The 24,093-nt window shown below is 33.0% G+C and overlaps 1 protein-coding gene across 2 annotated transcripts in view; it reads right to left on the reverse strand.

Annotated features, from left to right (window-relative positions):
* Positions 1 to 24,093, reverse strand: part of atp1a2a (ATPase Na+/K+ transporting subunit alpha 2a) — a 52,507-nt gene that overhangs the window by 20,788 nt on the left and 7,626 nt on the right. For both annotated transcript variants that reach the window (NM_131683.1, XM_073920896.1), the window contains 10 exon segments: positions 1,861 to 1,970; positions 3,632 to 3,711; positions 3,843 to 3,977; positions 6,477 to 6,586; positions 10,327 to 10,525; positions 12,649 to 12,917; positions 16,391 to 16,508; positions 16,624 to 16,758; positions 19,408 to 19,521; positions 23,813 to 24,016. In NM_131683.1, coding sequence (NP_571758.1) covers positions 1,861 to 1,970; positions 3,632 to 3,711; positions 3,843 to 3,977; positions 6,477 to 6,586; positions 10,327 to 10,525; positions 12,649 to 12,917; positions 16,391 to 16,508; positions 16,624 to 16,758; positions 19,408 to 19,521; positions 23,813 to 24,016 — 1,474 coding nt within the window.

Here is a 24,093-nt window from a genome sequence, read left to right on the forward strand (position 1 = left end):
TTTCATCTGTGGAGTTTCTTTGGTAAAATATAGCACAGAGAAAAGCCTATGAGTGGAACAAGGTAGGATAAAAACATTTAACATTTTTAAAATCACATCGAATTTCTGTGGCTTGAACTTTTTCCATCCATTTGCTGTTCTACAAAGGTTTCACTGGTGTTATTAGAAGAAACTATGAACAACTGATCTGTAAAGTGTGAGTTCATATATTAATATTAGTTATTTGCTTATGTATGTTATTTGGGCAGTAATCTAAAGTTGCAACTATTCCAGATTTACTAAGTTCATAAATGAAGAATAGTTGGAACTTTAGAATAACGGCCCAATAACATATGTAAGCTATTAACTGATACTTAACAAGTCTTTAGTAAGTAATTTACCAACAGCTTGTTCATGATCTATTACTAATTTATTTGCTATAGTTACAAATCATTAAAATACAGTTACCAAGTCATTTACAACTTGTTAACTAACAGCTGGTAAGTTATCTTTTGGCTATCTATAAGGCACAGTTATAAATAATTAACAAACTATTAACTTTTCTTAACAATTTATTAATGGACTTTTAACTAGTTATAACGGATGGTTATTCTTAAGTGTTGCCAAATACTTAAATCAGAATTAGTAGAGTATACACTGTAAATAAAATGGGGTTTCACACAATCGATTTGTGTTGGAACATTATGAAGGAATTAAGTTAGTTTGTTAGTTTTTACAAATTTAAGTGGATTGAACATAAAACAATTAAGTTGTCCCAAAAAACCCTCAAGAATTGTGTTGTTTCAGAAGTAGTTTAAACACACAACAAACATATTTTTTTGAATGTAGATTTAGTATGTTTTTTTATGCATTTCACATGTTGTATTACTTTCTGAAGGCTGAATTGGATGAAAAATATGGTTAAAAATACTATAAAATGAACCTTAAAGTATGCTAAAAATTAGGTTTAACCGTATACTTTGAAAGTAAGCTTTTGATGCATTGATCCAAAGGTAATTTTTAACACATAATAAAAATGATGCTAAAATATATTTACATCGAATGCAAAATAAATACACTTGTAAAAAAAGCAACGCATTCCATTTTATTATATTTTTCCAAAACAATTTTTTTAAATATACCAAATTACAATTTCTTAAAAATGTGTTAAAAGTTAAATTGAGTAAAGATAGATATCATATAAGAAAGATAGATAAGTTATAAAAGTATGGTGATAATGCACTTTTATTATATGTAAAGTTATAAAAAATTTTGTTAGTATACAAGCATTGTACTACTGAAAATAAAATACATTTGCAATACAACTTAGTGCAGTGTTTCTCAACCACGCTCCTGGAGGACCACCAGTACTGCATGTTTTGGATGTCTCCTTTGTCTGTCACACTCATTACAGGTCTTTTAGTCTCTGCAAATAAGCTGATGATCTGAATCTGGTGTGTTTGTTAAAGGAGACATAGACTGTGTTCGAAATCACATACTACAGTATGCAAGAAGTACCCGGATGACCTACTACTTCTGGCGAGATTCTGAAGTGCGCATTCGAGAATCCATGAACGGGAGTGAATCGAAGCAAGTGACGCGGTTAGGTCATGTGACAGCGGATGTAGTACATCTGAGTTCCATTCATACTACTTGCATTAATACTGTACAGAGTGTACTTTTCTTACTGTCGAGTAGTAAATTCAATTTCAAATGCAGTACCTACTAGATAGTAGGTTATTTGGGACGCAGCCATAGAAAATGTGCAGAGCTGGTGGTCCTTCAGCAATGTGGTTGAGAAACACTGACTTAGTATACTTTTTTCACAGGTAAAGAATGGCTGGAAGTATTAATTGAGTATGAAAGGAGGGATACACTTACCCAGAACTCTTTCTCCCAGTCCTCCCAGCTCCATGTAGGCTCCCTGAAATGCATCCATCCAGTCATCGTCTATTGGGAATTCCTCTCCGTTGATCATTATAGTACTGCACCTACATCACCAATCATTCAGTGAACACAGTTAGTGAATAAAAACATGACTTTATGTAAAAAAGAGCAATTATGATGTATTATGAATAATCATAGATATTAAATATTTGTCTGTTCTTGCATTATTTATATCCTGTTACGGTGTTTATTAATACATTAATGTTACTTTTTACTGTAGTTTAAGATTCAGATATTAACTTTAATGTATAACAATTTTCTAGAATTATATATTTATATTTATTGCATATATATATATATATATATATATATATATATATATATATATATATATATATATATATATATATATATATATATATAACTTTATATTCAGCTTAATTCCAAATACACTGTAAAAAATAAAAAAGTTGAGTTAACTTAAAAAATTTTAAGCAACCAGCTGCAAAACAATTTTGAGTTTATTCAACTTGTTTGACAGTTCAACAGTGTTTGAAGTTGTGTCAAATATAAATAAGTTGAGTTAAATTACAGTTTTAAAGCAACTGGCTGCAAATAAATCGAGAGTTTATTTAACCTCAGTGGTTGACGCGTTTAATAATTTTTTTAAGTTGACTGAAAAGGCTGGTTTATGTCAAGATTAAAGTTGATTTAACTCAATTAAAATTAATAATAATAATTGGCACAACTTCAATCACTAAAGTTTCAAAAAAATCTATATTACTTTGCAACCATTTGCTTTAAAATGTTAACTCAAATTTTTATGTTTGACAGTGCAGGAAGTAAACACGTAAATGAAGAAATCAAACTTTTACGTCTCCTCAACAGATTTCATTATTTGCATTGAACAAACAGTTCATGAGAAAACTCAACACTGAGCTCAAAATATGTCCACCTAACTTAAAATTTTAAACTGAGTTAACAATTTGCAAGTTGTAATTTTTACAGTGTAGTGAAACAAATTGTAATACTTTCAGTTGTGGTTAAGATCAACACTGCAGTAAATAATAAAATGTATTCATGATAAATTAGGAAGCCATGGATCCACAACAACAAAAGCTAATAATCAAAAATAGAAATTTATCTACCATGAATCATCACAGTTATTAATTTATTAATGTCTGTCAACAATCCAGTGTTATATCAGTATTACTTACTACTACAGTATTCATTCATATTTTAAATTTGTTTTCAAAATTTTTCTTTTTATTTAGTTTTAGAAATGGTCATTTTTAAGCTTTTTTTCTTGTGTCAAACACAAAAGAGGATATTTAGGAGCGTTTCCTATTCTATATCTATCTATTTGTTCATCATTCATTGAAATAAGTTAAAATATATAAATAAAAAACATTACAAAATGCTAAACTAACTGAGACTTAACACAGTACACTTCGCTGCTTTTCTGCTTTTATTTTCCTCATTTTGACATTTCTTTGGAAAAAAGTCATCTGCTAAATGGACGAATAAAAATGTAAATATTTAAATATATATATATATATATATATATATATATATATATATATATATATATATATATATATATATATATATATATATATATATATATATTAATCTGTGTCAACTCTCCCTTTAAAGCTATTAAATTAAATTTAATAATGCTCTTTCTTCAGTCATCACAGCTACAGACTGATATTCTTTATGCTCTATATATGGATTCCTTGTATTCAGGCCAGGTATGGATTACCTGTCCAAAATTCTCTCTGGAGCGCCTTTCATCACCAGCAGGTGTCCAGTAGGACTGTCTTCTAACTCGTGAATAGACAGCTAAGAGACAAAGAGAAAAAGAGAAGGATGGGGATTATTTATTATTTGAATCAATATCTGTATGACATCGACATGAACTGCTTGTAAAAGATCTTCAAAGCTTCGCGTATTTTGGTTTCCTGAAGATATACCTGGTATTTGTTAGTTGAATTGAATGGAATTTCGGCCACTTTCCGGTTGTTCTCTCTGAGAGTCTCAACATTGCCAGACAAGATCTCCACACACTTCAACAGAGCAGATTCTGAGGCGTCTCCTGCTGTATCCCTCTACAAACACACAAACTCACAGTGAGCATCTTTACATCCACACCAACATATTAAAAACAATCAAGTCAGTTTTTATAACAACTTAAACTAGATCCTAAAGTTTGAAAATTGAAGTAGCTTTAAAAGAGTTTCGAAGCAGTTTACAATCTAACATGATTAATAGTTACTGAAATGTTGTTAGCATGATAAGGCTAACATGTTACTTGCACATTGCTAGCATGATAATTGCTGTTGGTATGTTCTTAGCATGATTATTACATAATTAGCATGTTAATATCATGATTTTAGCATGAATAACTTATCAGTATTATGTTATTAGCATGATTAGTACATTAAAAACATGTTATCAGGTTCATCAGCATGTTGTGTGCATTATTAGCATGTTTCTAGCATGATTAGCATGTTACTAACATGTTGTTAGCATGGATGGGATGTTATTAGAATGTTGTGTCCATTAGGCTACCATGCTTCTAACATTATCATTTTACAAGTAAGTTTCTAACATGATTAGCATGTTACTAATGTGATTAACATGTTATTAACATGTTGTTAACATGGTTGGAATGTCAATGGCATGTAGTGAGTATTATTAACATGTTGTTACTATGATTAGCCTGTTACTAACATTATTAGCATGTTACTAACATGTTGATAACATGGTTGAAATAATAATAGAATGCTGTGAGAATTATTAGCATGTTGTAAGCATAACTAGCATGTTACAAAAAAAGTTAGCAGATTAACACGTTACTTAGTATGCTGTTAGCATTGTTAAAATGTTAATAGCATGTTGTGAGTATTATTAGCATGTTGTTACTAAGATTAGCCTGTTACTAGCATCAGCATGTTACTAACATGTTGTTAATATGGTTGGAATATTAATAGAACACGTGCATTACCTTGTTTCTAACATTAGCGTGTTACAAGTAAGTTTCTAACATGATTAGCATGCTACTAGCATGTTGTTAAAATGGTTGGAATATTAATAGCATGTTGTGCATATTAGCATGTTGTTACCATCATTGGCCTGTTACTAGCATTTTTAGCATGTTACTAACATGCTAACAAGGTCGAAATTTTAATACAATGTTGTGTGAATTATTAGCATGTTACAAAAAAGTTTTAACAGATTAACATGTTACTTAGCATGTTGTTGGAATATAATGTTGTGTGCATTTCCATGTTTCTAACATTAGCATGCAATTACGTTTCTAACATGATTAGCATGTTACTAGAATGTTTCTAGCATGATTAGCATGTTACTAACATCTTGTTAAAATGCTTGGGATGTCAATAGCATGTTGTGAGTATTATTAGCATGATCGTACCATGATTAGCCTGTTACTAGCACCATTAGCATGTTACATTGTTGAGCCCTAGAAAGTCATGTGAAATAAAACTAAATGCAATGTAACACTATGAAACCCCAACACATGCAAATCACCATTTTGCAAGGTCACAACACGCAAAAACATTAAATGAATGAGGACTCATGTGGACATAACACATTTAAATCACGTAATTTTAGCATTCATTCCAAGGTCAATTTTGTGCATATAAAATATATTTTCCCAACATCAAAATTGTGGCTGGTGAAAATGGTAAGTGGCTAGTAATGTTGGAAAATTACTATTCACAGTTGCTAATGATCAAAAAAGTTCTTTTCAAGCCCTGATTATTAGTAGTATGTTATAATTATTATTATTAGTATGTTACTAGCATATTGTTAACATCATAATCATGCTACATGTTTGTCTACAATGGAAGTCTATGGGGCAGTAGCTAGAGTGCTGTAAATAGTTTAGTAGGATGTGGTTAAAAAGTTAAAATGTCACCACTTAGTCACCGCTTCCTAGACCATTTTAAACTAGTCCAGCTTTAAGCCTCTAAAACAGTTTAATGCAGTTTTAACCTTACAAATTTTGTCCAATATTAAGTCAATGCCAGTTTTTACAATGGGAATCTATGGTGCAGTTGCTAAGGTGCTGTAAGTGAATGCTAGCGTTTAGCTAGGAAGTTCAAAAGAGAGAATGCACTGGCTACTCGCTAGACTGCTTTAAACGAGACTAGTTTCAAGTCTGTCTTTTTCAAGTGAACATAATGCTTTATATGCAAATCAATACATCTACAATGCAAGTAACCTGTACAGTATTTACTCTATTTACTGTATATTAAAAAATTGGTGACATCAAAAAGTAAGAATCTTTGTACTGTATACTGTACTCGTAGTTTTTCATTTGTTTTGCTTTCCATATATATGTCTCTTCCATATATATATATGTCTCTCACATTTCAGAACATTAAAGTAAAGTTGGGAGCTCTTTTCTGTTATATTGTTAAAAACACAGAAAAGAGCTCTTATCTAAAAGAGCTCACATCTAAAAACAGATGTGCTTTTAAAAACAGATCATGTCTTTACTGCTTGATTAACTCAATGTGTCCTTGTTAAAATATAATTTCCTTTCAAAAAGACACTATTAAAATGGTTGTGTGCCTTACCGTGCGTATAGGAATCTCCTCTTGTCCTGCTTTGAAAACAGCACGATTACAAAGCCCCCCCACTCGAGACAGAGAGAACCAGGTGGGAGAGCTTTTATCAAAGTCACAACCTACACACACAGAGCCAGACAGAAGAGAAGAAAAGGTTTGGTCAAGTGTGCTCAAACTGATATATGAAGAGATCAAGAGGACAATATCACTGGGAATGTTCAAAAGATGTCGAAAACACTGCCATTTAGCCCAGTCAAAGCCGACTAAAAGTGTGCTAATTACAAGAACGGTGTCTCTGGAGGATTATGGGTAAAGTGCCTCACTCAAAGAAGACACAATGGCCACCACAACTGTGATCGGGAATTTTAATTGACTCTGAAAGCTTACATTATAGAGCAGGTTTTCTTAAAAAAACTATTACATCTATTACAAACTATTACAATAACACTGGTCCACACTGAAAGCAAATACAGGTCTTGCCACAACTGCTCAGAGTGCATGTGAAATACATCTGTCATGATTCATTATGTCATTATTCATCTTTCCCTTTAATAATGTTTTAACCACTGTAATACCACTCAGTTGAGAAACCGGACTTCTGAAATGCATTTAGTTTATGGCTGCATGATATTGGGGAGAAATCCCATTGCATTATTTAGTTTTCCTTCGATATATATTGAAATATGAATAGAATTTTACAAGGTGACTTAATGAATTCAATTTGGAAAAAAATCATGATTTAAAATGAATTGGGATGACTTTGTAGGGGAGTGCATCTGCATAAGATATAATAAACAAATTACAAGCATAGATGAATCATGGTTCTTACACCTTTTCTAAAGTCCAATTGAAGAACTTTTCAGGTCTATCTTCTAACTTTTCCAGGACTTTACAAGTGTGGCAAGTTACATATTCATAATGGGGAAAATAAGTATTGAACACGTCACCATTTTTCTCAGAAAACGTATTTATAAAGGTGCTACTGACTTGAAATTTTCACTAAATGTTGGTAATAACCAAAAAAATCCATATATGCAGAAAAACTAAACTAATTTGATTATAAATGAAGTTATGTGTAACAAAATAAAACGATGCAGTGAAAAGGTATAGAAGACATGAGGAAAGGGAGGTATAGTAAGGCAGTGAAAGCCCAGACAGCAGCTGAAATCTCTCAGTAGTTATTCAGCAACCCTCTGCCCTTCCTCATTATAAATTATTATTAGCTGCTTCAGTCCAACATCCACATTAGCAGGAAGATGAAGATGAAACCAGAGTGGACATTTCAGCAAGACGATGATCTAAAACACAGCCAAGGAAACTTCAAATGCTTTCAGTGGAAGAAAATCAAGCTGTAGAATGGCCCAGCCAATCTCCAGACTTGAATCCAATAGAGCATTTTAAAACGCTCAGATTTAATAGACGTGACCCACAGAACCATCATGATTATTACACTATCTGAAAAAAAACTCACACCTGAGCAATTCATGCGAGTTCATTCTCCATATGAGAGGCGTCTTTAAGCTGCCATCAACAAAAAAGCCTTTTACAAATTATTAATTACATTTCATCACTTTTTCCTTGTGTCATTCCATTGTTATTATTACACACAACTCTTTTTTTCAGATTTTTTGTTTTGTTTTTGTTTTAAATCTGACTCAATTAAAAATCTGACTCAAGTAAAAAAAAACATGACATGTCCAGTTTTCCCCGTTGTACATACATATACATCATCACATTATATTAGATACTATTTTTCCGTTCTATCGTATAGTATAGTATAGTATAGTATAGTATAGTAGAGTAGAGTAGAGTAGAGTATAGTATAGTATAGTATAGTATAGTATAGTGCAGTATAGTAAATTTGTGGTGGCATGTTTGCCCCAAACCCACCATTGAATTACTGTCATTTACTATCTTTATTAACATTTATTTTATTTTATTTTATTTTATTATTAATTATAATAAAATTTTTATTTAAGCATATTCCATTTCAAGCACTTTATCCAACATCGAAGGACATTTTAAAACTTGATAACACAAGATGAAAATTCAAGGATTTTCAGCTCTGATAAATTCAGCAGAACAAAGATACCCATGAAATAAACAGTGCTTTATGATCTTCTGTGGAATCTAACAATATGTAGGCTATATGGAGACACAAACACCTAATTTACAAAAAAGGTGTCTTTTAAACACTTACAGTGTGCCTGTTTCAGACCGCACGGACTGAATATTTTCCCACATCTCTGCTAGGTGCAATCATTCATTGTCAATGACATAAACCATTATATGGGGTCAAATTTACATCTATATTATTTTATTATTATTATGATTTTCCCGATACCATCACACATCTAGTTCTGATGTTCTTCAGGGGGTAAATCAAGCATTAATTAGGGCTGACAAATACCCCTGTAATTTCCACCCTGAATATAGTACATAGATAAACTACTGCTTTTATGTTTGTTTTTGTTTTGTTTTTGTTATTTTGGAGCAGTATTTCAGACACAATTGTGTTTTAAACAATGAACTTTCACCATTCTAAGCACCATTTTTTATTCTTGGGTAAATAAATATTTCACATATAAATAAAAAGTAAAAAATAATAATAATAATAAAACCTGCTTCATAAAATGCGTTACAAAATGCATTGTGGGCAATTGGATCCACAATTATTATTTGAGATTTGGCTGTTGTTTATTTGTTTCTCACTTTTTTTCTTCCCTCCATTTTTTAAAATTTTCGTCTATGTTTGATATCTTTATTTGATCTTTTAGCCTATTGTGATTTATATTATACACATGTACAATAAATGACTGAACTTGTATCTACTTGTCAACCCAGGCTCATTCTGAAGACATACCCGTATATACAGTACATTTCTGGAAACCGCTAAATATGTCCAAGGAGCTACGTTTATTTTTTTATTTGCAGTTTTTGTTTACACAAATCCACCAGAGGCCGCTGTGTATACATTTTTCAGATCTCAAATTTCCCTCCCGAGTGAAACTTCTCTCACCTGCTGTTCTTGCGTAAATCCACCAGAGGTCGCCTTCGACTAACTGACTGACTGAGCAATCGACTGACCCACCTTCCTCCTTCCCTAAACCAAACCAAGTGTTTTCAAAAGCACCAATTGACCCGCCCACCCACTTTCCTAAACACAGCCAACAGTTTTAAAAAGCAATCCAGAAAAAAAAGTCCTTGTCTGATTTTTACTGTTTTCAGATTTTACGACATTCTCACCCTGTTATTTATTTGTTTATATAATTTTTTTGGCTTCTGTTTTAGTCTTGCCTGTTTTCTGGAACCATTCTTCGCCAAACTCGAATTGACCCCGTCATTGTGGTCAACTCGTCTCTACAACTCAAGTCCACCGACGTACATGGCAAGCTAACTGGACAAACTGGTAACAGCAGCAAAGCCGTTTGTTAAAAATAACGACGTCATATCGCACTCTAGTGTTGGCTTTAAAGATGAAATACAGCCATACATGCTGTACGTCTGGCTACATAATTTGCAATCTCCAGAAATGTATATAGGGATACGTTTTCAGAATGAGCCTATGTTGCATATTGTCTAGAAGCAGTGCAGTAGGGCAGTGGGGCTCTGTTGGAGCAAAGATAATTTCTCTCTGTTTTTCAAATCTTTTTGAAATAGTTGTTTTATTGATTAAAATGTCAGTAAAAAGATCGGGAAAAAAAATCCATTGTGGCAATGTGAAACGCCTCCAGAGTAAACCGTGAAACTAGATAGCCCAGGATTTTGCTTGCCCAGGCTTCAGAATGAAACAATTTGAAGCATGAATAGCCCTTGCAATGTTCACTCGAGATGTCTGTGGACCTTAAAGCATGCTGACCTGATTGATCCTCAGTGGTGTCGGCCTCGTGAATCTGGTTGTCAAACCACATGTGAGCGACGGTCATCCGGTTCTGAGTCAGGGTCCCAGTTTTATCCGAGCAGATGGTGGAGGTGGAACCCAAAGTCTCCACAGCTTCCAGATTCTTCACCAGGCAGTTTTTGCGAGCCATACGCTTTGCTGTCAGAGTCAAGCAGACCTGAGAGAGATTGACTGGTGTTAAAGGACACAGGCTGAAAGGCAATGCTGTTTTATGGTCTTTCTGCCTTTGAAACGTGCTTTTGTGGGGTTTTAGAAGTCAATGGAAGACGGAGTCTTGACAAAGAGAGAAGGATAAAAGACTGGAAAGAATGAAAGGACGTGAACAAAACCTTCAGTCTGTGGGTGTATATAAAAGCATTTAAAAGTTTTGGGGTCTGTACGTTTTTTTAAAAAGGTCTCATTTGCTCATGTGAACTGGATTAATTTGATTAAAAAGATATAATAAAATATGATTGTTGTTTAAAATTTAATTTTGCATCGTCCAGATATCTGATATATGACAGTTTGCATGTACAGTTGAAGTCAAAATTATATGCCCTTCTGTGAATTTGTTTTCTTTTTTAAATATTTCCCGAATGATATTTTTTATAGTGTTTCCTATAATATTTATTCTTCTGGAGAAAGTTTTTGTCTAAAAATTTGTCTTGTTTCAGCTTGAATAAAACCAGTTTTAATAATAAAAAAAAATTATTAGCCCCCTTTTTTATATAGTCTACAGAACAAACCACTATTATACGATTTGCCTAATTACCCTAACTTGCCTAATTAACCTAGTTTAGCCTTTAAATGTCGCTTTAAGCTGAATCCTAATATCTTAAAAAATATCTAGTCAAATATTATGTACTGTCATCATGGGAATGACAAAATAAATCAGTTATTAGAAATGAGTTACAACTATTATCAGGGTTCATACACATTTTTACCACAAAAATTCCATGACTTTTCCAAGACTTTTCCAGAACTTTCAAGTACATTTTCATGACGTAATGTTTCATGTAATGTCTACATATACATGGTAAACAATAAGAAAAACAATACAGCATATCATAGAACACACAACAATCTATGTTGTTTAAATTAGTTTTTATATCTATGTAAAATTGATTTTGATAATGCCTAAACAGCAATGTGAGAGCAGGTTTTTGGCCAAGGACAGAAAAGAAGTGGTAACACTTTACAATAAGGTTCATTAGTTAATGCATTTACTAACATGAACTAATCATGAACAACAATTGTTTAGCATTTATTAACTATAATTGAACATTTACTAATTCATTATTAACATTCAAGTCCGTGCTTGTTAACATTAGTTAATGCACCATGAGTTAACATAAACTAACAATAAACAACTGTATTTTCATTGTAACGTTTAATAACATGAATAAATACTGTAGTTAATGTATTGTTCATTGTTTGTTCATGTTAGTAAATGCATTACTTAACATTAACTAATGAACCTCATTGTAAAGTGTGACCAAAGAAGTAAAAACAACTAACCTATATTCAAGTTAGGGCTGCATAATATATCGTTTCAGCATCGTTATCGAAATGTGTGCATCTGGTATGGTCACATCGCAGGATATGCAATGTTGGGATTATAGTTTAATATAGAGTTTAATCATAATGAAGTAAACATTTATTATCTGCAAACATTTTTAAGTGATAGTTCACTTGTTTCAAACATTTATGAGTTGTTTTTTTGATGAACACAAAAAGAATATAATTGAATAACTCCTATAGTATTGAAACATGTGAAGTGTGAGTAAATAGTCAGTAATCTTTCAGTGAACTGTTCCTTTAAGGAATGTGACTGTGTGAACACTTCAATATTTCTAATTTTAAAACATCTGTTCACAAGAATTTTTTTGTAACTTTAATAAAGATTAAATAATATACAATGAAGACTATGCAGTGTTGATTCTTCAATATTTGTACCTGAACAGTGAATACCTGAAAACTATAATTGACTTTTATCTTAACTATATTTTATTCATCTATGCTTGTAATTTATGTGTTATATATTATTTGAGATTTACTCCTCTACAAAATCCCCCCAGTCAATCCAAATAAACCTGTTAAATCATCGGATGGAATTGTATCGGCATAAATTATATCACAATTCACTAAGATATCACTTGTCAGCCCTACTTTCATAATATAACTGTGTTTGCTTTCACTTTTAATCAATTTAACGCACACTTTCTGAAAGTATGTCAGAAAATCTTACTGACCCCAAACATTTAAAGTGTGGTGTGTATGAATAATATATGTGTGTCTTACTGTGACAGTAGCCAGCAGACCCTCAGGGACATTAGCGACAATGATGCCGATGAGGAAGATAACGGCCTCCAGCCAGGTGTAGCCCAGAATGATGGACAGGATGAAGAAGGACATGCCTAGAAAGATGGCCACCCCTGTGATGATGTGAATGAAGTGCTCGATCTCCATGTTGATGGGAGTTTGACCCACTTCCAGACCAGATGCCAAAGTCGCAATGCGGCCCATCACTGTATGATCGCCTGTAGCAATCACGATGCCGTGGGCTGTACCTGCACATGTAAAATAAAATGAACCAATTAATGTTGTAAATAAAAAAACGGTACTGGTCTTTCGGTTTGTGTCTTTGTAAACAATTTATATAGGCTTAATAAAACAAACAAATTAAGTTGAACATTACTAAATGCATTTTGCCTGTTTAAATTAAGCCTTGTAAATTGTTTGCAACCACTTATCTTAAAAAATGTGGTAAATCCAATTAATAATTTTTTTCAGTGTATGTTCATTCTTAAATGCAAGATCAACCTTTCAGTAGCTGTTTATGCCAGCTACTATTAAAATATCACTAAGCCTTATATACAGTAGCACATCTCATATGCAATAATCACAGGAACTGTGGGTTTTATAATTCTTATATTTTTTAAGTTTTAAAGTCCATTTTATCAGGAATTGTGAAAAATAAATGATATTATGTTAGCCCACCTCTATATATAGTGGTGACTAATTAATACATGCATATCTTTAAATAAATATCTTTTAAGTATAATATATATATATATATATATATATATATATATATATATATATATATATATATATATATATATATATATATATATATATATATATATATATATATATATATATATATATTCTGTTTGGACATGTTAAGCTGAAGTCACATTAGAGTTTGTGCGTGCAAAATTCTGTTGTACGGTGCAGTAAAAAGGGGCAGGATTAAACTAGATTTATAGACATTTAAAAATGCAAGCAATTGGTCCATGCTTTAATTTTCTGTCCAGAGAGGTCATGTTCAATTTTTCAATTTCAATTTAATTTCACACATCTCAGTACTGTTACACTATGTGTTTCTGTGTGAAAAACATGACATTATCTAGCTTTCTGAAAGCCATTTCATTGTGATATTCACTTATACAGAAAGAGCACACTATTATGCAGCCACAGAGGGGTGCCCAATTTTTTGGAAAGCGCTACCCACTGTGCCACCGCATCACTCCGTTTTACATATAAAAGAAAAAAAATTAAAGGGGGGCTAATAATTCTGATTTCAACTGTGTAAATATGTATGTATGTATGTATATATATATACTGTGTATATATATATATATATATATATATATATATATATATATATATATATATATATATATATATATATATATATATATATATATATATATATATATATATATATATATATATATATATACACACACATATATATATATATATATATATATATATATATATATATATATATATATATATATATATATATATATATATATATATATACATATATATACATATATAATTTTTAATTAATTAATTTTTTAATTAATTTTTAATTAACCAGAGACTTAATTTTTTTTTTTTTTAATTTTAAATTTTTAACAGAGCAAGGACATTTTCACAGTATGTCTGATAATATTTTTTTCTTTCGGTAAAAGTGTTATTTGTTTTATTTTGGCTATAATAAAAGCAGCATTTAATTTTTTCAAAACAATTTTAGGGTCAAAAATATTAGCCCATTTGAGCTACTTTCCCCCCCGATTGTCTACTGAACAAACCATAGTTATAGAATAACTTGCCTAATTACCCTAACCTGCCTAGTTAACCTAATTAACCTAGTTAAGCCTTTAAATGTCACTTTAAGCTGTATAGAAGTGTCTTGAAAAATTAGAAATGAGTTATTAAAACAATTATGTTAAGAACTGTGTTGAAAGAAATCTTCTCTTCTTTAAACAGAAATTGGGTGAAAAATAAACAGGGGGTTAATTATTCAGGGGGGCTAATAGTTCTGTATGTATATATATATGAATTTGGTTTTAAGTCCAATCTGTTGTTAAAGTTAATTACTTTACAAAGTTTTTGTAGCTACTTCAAAAGAGATTGATTTAAATATATGCATGAACTAATTAGTCACCATTATACATAGAGGTAGGCTAACACAATATCATTTATTGTTTGAAATTTCTGATAAAATGGACTTTGAAAGTTGAAAAATAATCAGTTAAAGCCTTTTATTTTACTTTTCTTTTTAAATATGTAGCATTGTACAAGTAACATAATACTTTACAGCATTAGCTGAACAAAACCATAAAGTTCTAAGTGTCAATCTTTTTGAAATTAAGACTTATACATCGTATGAAAGCTGAAAAAAAATCTTACATCTGTAAGTTCAAAACAATCTAAATATTAAGCAATGTGCATTACTGAGAATTTACCTGTGATATATTTACAATAGTAAATTGACATGATATTAACAGTTTTTCCATTGGTTTGGCTCATTTCTTGAAACAGAAATTACATTCTCAAAACAACATGAACAAACCTCCAAGCCCTTTGGCAATTGTTCACAACAGACTTGAATTTCTCATTCATTTCATTAAATTGCAAATGTCTAAGTACATTTTTGCAAATGATTAAGTACAGAAAGCCTACATTTAGCACAATTTCCAAGTGAATAGATCTTGTTGATCTAAACTGACCGGTAATTCTCAGTCTAATGGTTGTTCTCTCCGAAATGTGTCAGCGTCATTTCATTGTATATGTTATTACATGCACAACAGTCTGTTCAATTGTCAAAATTAGTCAAGACCATAATACCATGAATACCATACAGTAGGTGAATCCTTGGAACATTTGATTACAATTTATTACAGCTATTTATTCTTTTTGCTCTGACATATGGAAGTTACTTTGTGTGTGGAGTTACCATTTCCTTGGCAGTATGACTGCAATGTGTGACATTAAATCTTAGAGGCTACTCTTACCCTAAAATCCCATTTCTTTTTTTCAGTTTTATACACAATTGTATTCTGTTAGCAAGACAAAAAACTGTACAGTCATTGTTATTGAAGGACTAGGCTAAGACTGTAAGGTGGACATAAGGGATATTTTAGTGGTCCTTTGCCATAATGACAAAACATCTAAACATTTCAGCTTGCAGTGCTTACACAATGCTAAAGGGACGAAGCTTTTTGGGGCTCTGACTGTTTAAATGAGAAGGAAATGTAGTTTTGACACATGAGGGAACTGTTTTGGGAAAGGTATGAGCTTTTGCAAGGGAGCTATAGTGTTGTCCTAAACTGGTACACTGTTTTGCCAAATGATCTTAGAATTTTGAGAGTGTAATTTCTGTTTCAAGAAAAGCATCAAACCAATGGAGAAAAACTGAAGTGTAATAAACATTTGTTAAAATAAAAGAAAAATCAGTCCTTTTGACTCATATAATGTATTTTGGCTACTCCTACAAATACCACTTTTAAATAAAAAGAAAAATAATAAATCAAATGTCCCACTGCTGAATGAATAAAGATTCAAATACATAATAACAGCAACATTAAAGGAGTGATACGGGAGATAAAAAATAAATGAACAGGTGACTAAATTGAATAATGCTGACAAAAATAAGTATGAACAAATGCAGGAAGAAATGAATGTTCATAAACATTTCTAAATAAAACCAATCAATCAGACAGTAAATAAACAAATGACAGACCTTCCACACAGTTGGTGGAGAAGAAGCTGATGTTTCGGGTCTCCAGGGGGTTTTCATGAGTAAACTCTGGAGATCGAGTCTGAGGTTCAGATTCTCCAGTAAGAGACGAGTTATCAACCTATGAAAGACAGACAAGTGGTAGAGAATGCTCTCTTTCTGAGCTCATTCATCTTGCTAAGACTTTCAGCTAATAAGCAAAGCTGATCCCAGATCTGCACGTAATATCTGTCTACCTTGCAGCCACTGGAGGAGATGATGCGCAGGTCAGCGGGGACTCGATCTCCACCCTTAATCTCCACCAGGTCTCCCTGAACCACCTCCTCTGCATTTATCTGAAGCTTCTCCCCATCCCGGATCACCAAAGCTTGCTGATAGAAAAAAGTTGTTCCTTATATAGGTTATATAGGAACAGGTATATAGCAGCTAGCATCTCAGTATTAAGTTTGTAATATGCAACCCTGCACTATCAATAACAGGATTTCAATAAAGCAAATCTTTTCAAAATGAGCAAAACATTTTTTCAAAATCCCACTTGCGATTTAGGTGTGTTTTCATTAAGTTGGTAAAGTGCACAAACATGACAACAGTAAACATTACCTATATATGAGGAGTTAAATACAATGTCTTTGAGGGAGCTTGGGGACCTATTAAATTGTTTCTAGAATGTGGTGGAGTTGAAAATGTGTTAATTGAAGACAGGTCATAAATATTGATGTAAAATACTAAGTTTTTTTCTTCTGTATTATCTGAGTGTAAAGTTAAAATGTAATAAAGACATATAAAAAAAAGTTGTTAGAGTGGTTGACTGTAGTATTGGTAACCTAGCAACCAACAGTAAACACGATAAGCATAATGGACACAGTTACACAGGTTTAATGTTTTATTTGGCAAATGCATTTCCATCTCACATCATTCATGTTAACCTTTTTTTTTAAGTCCAAAACCACCTCAAGCGAGCGTAGACACTTTTTTGTGAATTAAGGGATTTTAATTCTAAAAAAATTTGGCATCACATCGCTCATTTCTAATGTGATACTTCAAATTGCATATTAATAGAGAGTAATGGAAACCCAGCTAATGATAAACATCCATATACATCGGTACTGTACACATGAAATCAAATCCAACCATGCTGATTTTGTTAGCTCTCATTGGTGAATAATTCATCTGTGCATATCATTAAAAAAATAGTTTACTTTTTCCCGGTCTTTCTGAATGAAATGCCGACTTTACTATATCCAATCAGCTCGCAGGGGGGAAATAACAATCCACGCTCACTGTTTTCTCATTTAATATTTTGTTTCTCCATTCTATTCTGTTTCTGATCTGTGTCACAATACGGGGGAAAAAAAAAAACGGTCGCAGCTTCCAGTTCATGCAGAGTTTAATAAAGATTAGTGCATTTGTGCACATTGACCGATTTATCAAAAAAAAATCAATGAGGTATATGCACATGGGCTTTTTTAATTTCAGCCAGCCAGCCTCAGGGCTTCAGGTGAACTGTCTTTCCATTACAAAATTGCCACAAATAAACTAGACAAGAAGCACTGCATTAAATTCCATTTCCCCCAGCCATGTCTTTAAAATATTAACATTTAATTTACAACAGTATTTTAATGGAGTTTCTGCGCTCGCCTGCTGATGGTGCTAGTGTTTACATGGTCTTTCGTCTCGTTTAAACTTGAACAACTAAATGAATGCTTAAATCAATTTAACTAAATGTATTGTAATTACATTTCAGCATCAATGCTGTAAAAGAATCCTCATGAAATTTAAAATAGTCATATTAAGCTTTCAAGTTTAATCATTTTCTGAAAAACACTAGCTGTGCATATACCACATTATCTCGCCAACAGCCTAGTAGTTACAGTAGTGCGTCGACACATAGCACTGATGTGCTCACAGTGACCCAAGTTAGATTCCCAGCTCAAGGTCCTATGCCAAACCTTCTCTCTGCTCTTCATGCTTTCCTGGCTCCATTTTACACTTTCCTATGTATAAAGGTTAAAAAACCCCAAAAATAAAAACATTTCTTCTTTCCTGATCTAGCTGTCTGATAAACTTGAAACATTGTGCACAACAAAGCATTGTTAGCTCTTTGATAAATAGTTTTGTTCCTCTTTCGTAAGTGCATAAAATGTAAATGCAGCAAATACTGTATCAATTTACCGTGTGGTGGTCACCCATCTCCGGTTATTCATCCATACACTCTGTTTGAGTTTCTTTAATTTCAGCATTTAAACTGCCCTAAACTTTTATTATTTTTAATTTCAGTTCATTTAATTTTTCCATAAACAACACTGTAAATCCATCAGAACTGTCTATAAAAGTCTAGAAATTGTAATCTGTATTGCCTATGTCATTCATTCATTCATTTTTCTTCAGCTTAGTCCCTTAATTCACCACAACGGAATAACCTGCCAACTTATACAGCATATGTTTTACACAGCAGATGCCCTTCAAGCTGCAACCCAGTACTGGGAAACTCTATACACACTCATTCACACACATTAACTATGGCCAAGTTAGTTTATTTGATTCACCTATACCGCATGTCTTTGGATTGTGGTGGGAACCGGAGCACCTGGAGGAAAACCACGTCAACACGGGGAGAACATGCAAACTTCTCACAGAAATGCCAACTGACTCAGCCAGGACTCGAACCAGCAATCCTCTTGCTGTGAGGTGACATTGCTAACCACTGAGCCACTGTGTTGCACATTGTCTTTACTGTATAAACTGTGGCAGTATTGAAAACAACATACAGTAAAGCTAATTCCGAGAAAAGGAGCTGACAATATGGTTTCTTTCAAAACTTAGGAAGGATTTACATGCATTTATAGGAATTATACATCAAGCTTTCCAATGCTAAAAAGGGATTTATGTGGATTTATGTAAATTATATAAAACATTGCTCATAATGATGGTTTCCGTTTGGGATTTGGCATTCGTTTCATGTATTCATTTGGCAGACACACTTTTACCCAGCGGCAACTCACTGCTGTGCTCACACTGACCTGAGGCACCATGTTTTTGAAGGAGTCCATGATCCGAGAGCTTTTGGCTTCTTGATAATATGAGAAGCAGCCGGTTATGATGACCACAGCAGACAGAACCACACCCAGATACAACTGCAGCCAACCAGAGACAAGCCACAAGGTCAAGAGGTTTAAACATAGTACACAGAAGACTTTACTAGTACTTTTGTACTGATTTTTTTTTAAAACAGCATGCAAACAGACATCTTTCTTAAGATCCATTGATATCTTGATGTTTAATCTATTCTTTAATTCTTCAAAGATATAATCCAAAAAGCTACAATATTTTATGAAGAATAGACTTTAAGTTTACCCAAAATTAAAATTGACTCACTATTTACTCACCCTCAAGTGGTTTTTCTCTTGAACACAAAAGTAGATGTTTTGAAGAATGTTAGAAACTGACAACCGTTGACTTCCATTGTAGGAAAAACAAATACTCTGGAAGTCAATGGTTACAGGCTTTCAACATTTTTGCAAAATAACTTTTGCATTTAACATGTAAACACCAACATGTTTGTGACAAGTAAAGGGTGAGTAAATGATGACAGCATTTCAGTTTTGGGTGAACTGGCCCTTTAAGATGTTATAGGGAACAGCGCAGTCAGACTGTTTTAAACAAATACACGCAATGTCATAACCCTTAAATAAAACAGTTTAAAATGGGAAACATGCGGAAATCATGGTGTAAAGAGAGCAAACACAGTTAAATGACCCTTAACATCACGTTTTCATTTATCACTGACCCTAAACTGTCCCACAAGCAGCTGGCAGCTCAGTCTACAAACTGGGCCTCATTCATCATACTGGATATGGGACACCAGAGCTAAAAGCAATGTATCCACCTCAGTCGCCAAAAAATGGGAGCCGCAGGTTTTAATTCCACTCTGGTGGACTGAGACCAATTTACCTCATCATTTCTTGTGAATTTGTGTTTTAATCGGCTTAAAAACGGATTTTAGAAAACGTAGATGTTTGTAAGAAAGAAAGAATGGGTACTACTTATTATGGAAAATATTTAAATGAGTAAATATACAGTTTAAACTAGATTTTAGTTAAATATTAGAGACATATGGGCACATGACATGAACATTATGGTAAAATATTTTTACACATATAAATGATTCATTTGCATAACAGAAATAAAACATATTTCAGATAATTGGCTGGGTCAATGTGAGCCAAGTTTGTCTGAATACATAGAATTCATAGGGATCCTAATCCTTTGACTTTAATTTTTGGTACAGTGCCAGAAGAAATGTACCTGTCAGCTAATCATGTAGAAATCATTGCCTTTTCTTTTTTATTGGCCAGATGCCTGATTCTTCTCAGGTGGAAAAAAATAAACCTGCCATCCCACAAACATTGTATATTAGAAGTGCTATCACTTCTTTAACTCGAGCACCTTAAGTACACCATACGAGGCTCTACTAAAAAGTTTCAAGAGGTTTGGCAGCCTTTCCAATCCTACATTGATTGCTTAGGGGTTATTATATCCTAAGTGAGAGTTTATTTCTAATTTCCTTGTTTGTTTTATCTATTTTTATTTATTTTTTATTTATTTCATTTATTTATTTTCATTTTTCTCTTTCTCACTTTTTCTTTATGAGGTGTATGTCTGTATCTGTGTACCATGTTAATATGTTGTTCAATATGTGTGTTGTGAATAAATTGAAGACTTTTGAAAAATCAATAAAAATATTAGAATATGAATACACAGGATTCAAAAAACAGTATAGCCAAAAAGTACCGGATGATACTATTTCCAGCGAGATTCTGAAATGGAAACTATACTGAAACGACAGGACTGACACAGTAGGTCATGTGATGATGAAAACCTGGCGGATGCAGTAGATCCATATTCCATTAATAATACCTAAATTCATACTATTTACAACATATTTTTCTAACGTTCATGAAGTAAATAAATAAAAAAACTATTGGGACCTACTCAAGTAGCATTGACTAGGCTGTGTTACCAGGCAGATTAGTGGCTAATTTGTATTAATTGACTATCTAATATATAATAATATGTGTATGTTTTAATATGATCCGTTTACTCCACCCTGATTTTAGGGCTGTAATGTCTATATTCAGGGATTGACCAAATTTTCGGCAGGCAAAGATTTATTGGTTGAAATGGTAATTTTGATTCTTGCTCGGAAGAGAAAAACTGTTCAAATTACAAGTTGAAAACTAAGGCTATGCTGTGCTGCACTGGCCAACAGTGTTCAGTGAATTGGTTTCACTCTTCCTCCAGCCGTAATCACTGTGTGCTCTGATGCGGCTTTTGCACCAGACACCAAAACCGATTTGAAACCCATACATTTCAATGGCTTGCACTGCGCAAGCCCAATTTCAAGAGTTCACACTTTGCTGATAATAATAATAAAGCTAATAATTTAATAATAAAGCGTGTTAGGCATGCTGTCCTGGGAGAGAGCCCTTAGCTCAGAATATCCATGAACCCCAAACCCCAATTTCTGTGTAATGGAGAGATTTTTTTTCAACCCATTTCTAAACATAATAGTTTTAATAACTCATTTATAATAACTGATTTATTTTAGCTTTGACATGATGATAGTACTTTTATTTTTTCTTGATATTTTTCAAGATACTAGTATTCAGCTTAAAGTGACATTTGAATGCCTCACAATGTTAATGATGTCAACTTTGCAAGTAGAGACACTTAGGCAAGTCAATATATAATAATGGTTTGTTCTGTAGACCAGTGTTTCTCAACTGGTGGGTCGCGGAGTGTGTAGTCAGTATTATTAACTTATTGTGCTTTTATCGGACTTTTATTTTGAAATGCGCGTGCGACAACGGTACCGTTTGACATGTGAAATTTCATTTAATTATGGCAACAAATATGTCGAAGCGCAAGTAGGACCCCGAATATGTAAATTATGGATTTACATATATTGACGACAAAAAAGGCTTTAAACCTCAGTGTATCACATGTAGTGAGGTGCTCTCACAAGAGAGCTAAAACCTTCTAAATTAAAACGACATTTAGAAACCAAACATCCCAGTTTCAAGTGCAAACCTGTGCTGTGGACTATTTACAAAGACGACTCCAATAGCTGAGGACATTCCAAAAGTCCCTAACATCTTTATGTTCAAAACAAGTACAGGCACTCCACGCATCTTACTGTGCTCACTGTGTAGCAAAGGCCAAGAAAGCTCACACAATAGCAGAAGAGCAATTAACGAGTGATTATTATAAAAATAAATGGTTATGATTATTTTAACCATTTAATTTAATTTGCTGGTTGGTTCTGTTCAACCGGATCAGTGTTAATGTTTTATTAACAGTTCAGTTTAGTTAATGGTAACAAAACTTTTCCTTACCCGCACTGTTTACAGTATTTGATGTTTTTACTTTGTAATATTACTCTAATTTGCCACATTTTGTTAAATGACAGCAGTAAAGTATTGTTTATTTTTAAGCTTTGGTGATTTTCTTATGATTCATCTGTCACTACTTGTGTGTGTTAACAAATAAATACAAATGAATTATAATTCCTAAAATTATATTATAAATTAATAAAATATAAATAAAATACCTAAAATTATATTATAAATTAATAAAATATAAATAAAATACCTAAAATTATATTATAAATTAATAAAATATAAATAAAATACCTAAAATTATATTATAAATTAATAAAATATGAATAAAATGTGGGTCCCGTGGCCAAACCAGTTGAGAACCACTGCTGTAGACTATCGAAAAAATATATAGCTTAAAGAGGCTAATATTATTGTCCTTAAAATGGTTTTTAAAAAAAAAACAATAACTGCTTTTATTCTAGCCGGAAAAAAAAATTAGACTTTCTCCAGAAGAAATAATATTATCAGACATACTGTGAAAATTTCCTTGCTCTGTTAAACATTCATTCATTCATTTTCTTTTTGGCTTAGTCCCTTCATTAACCCGGGGTTGCCACAGTGGAGTGAACCACCAACTTATCCAGCATGTTTTTATGCAGCGGATGCCCTTCCAGCTGCAACCCATCTCTGGGAAACGTCCACACATACTCATTCACACACACATTCATACACTACGGACAATTTAGCCTACCCAATCTACCTGTACCGCATGTCTTTGGACTGTGGGGGAAACCGGAGCACCCGGAGGAAACCCATGCAAAGGCAGGGAGAACATGCAAACTCCACACAGATACGCCAACTGAGCCGAGGCTTGAACCAGTGACCCAGCGACCTTCTTGCTGTGAGGCAACAGCACTACCTACTGCGTAAAAACTTCAAAGGGGGGCTAATAATTCAGACTTCAACTGTATGTGTAAAAGTGTGTTAAATCTGCCCGCAGACAGTGCCCTCCCCGTCTCATTTGCTGTGTAGGAAACATACTCACATTGTCATTGACAGGCTCGTCCTCTGTGGCTGCCTGAATACTGTAGGCCAGAAAGCAGAGGATGGCACCGATCCAGAGCAGGATGGAGAATCCTCCAAACAGCTGCTTGCAGAACTTCACCCACTCCGGGGTGGTGGGCGGAGGGGTCAGCGCATTTGGACCGTCACGCGCCAGGATTTCCATCGCTCTCTTATGGGTCAAACCCTGGTGGGATGGAGACAAAGTAACTTCCCGCAGCAACTCTTAAGATTCACTGCCAGTACAATACATCTTAAACCAGT

The sequence above is a fragment of the Danio rerio genome, chromosome 2 (assembly GCF_049306965.1).
Source record: "Danio rerio strain Tuebingen ecotype United States chromosome 2, GRCz12tu, whole genome shotgun sequence".
NCBI lineage: Eukaryota > Metazoa > Chordata > Actinopteri > Cypriniformes > Danionidae > Danio > Danio rerio.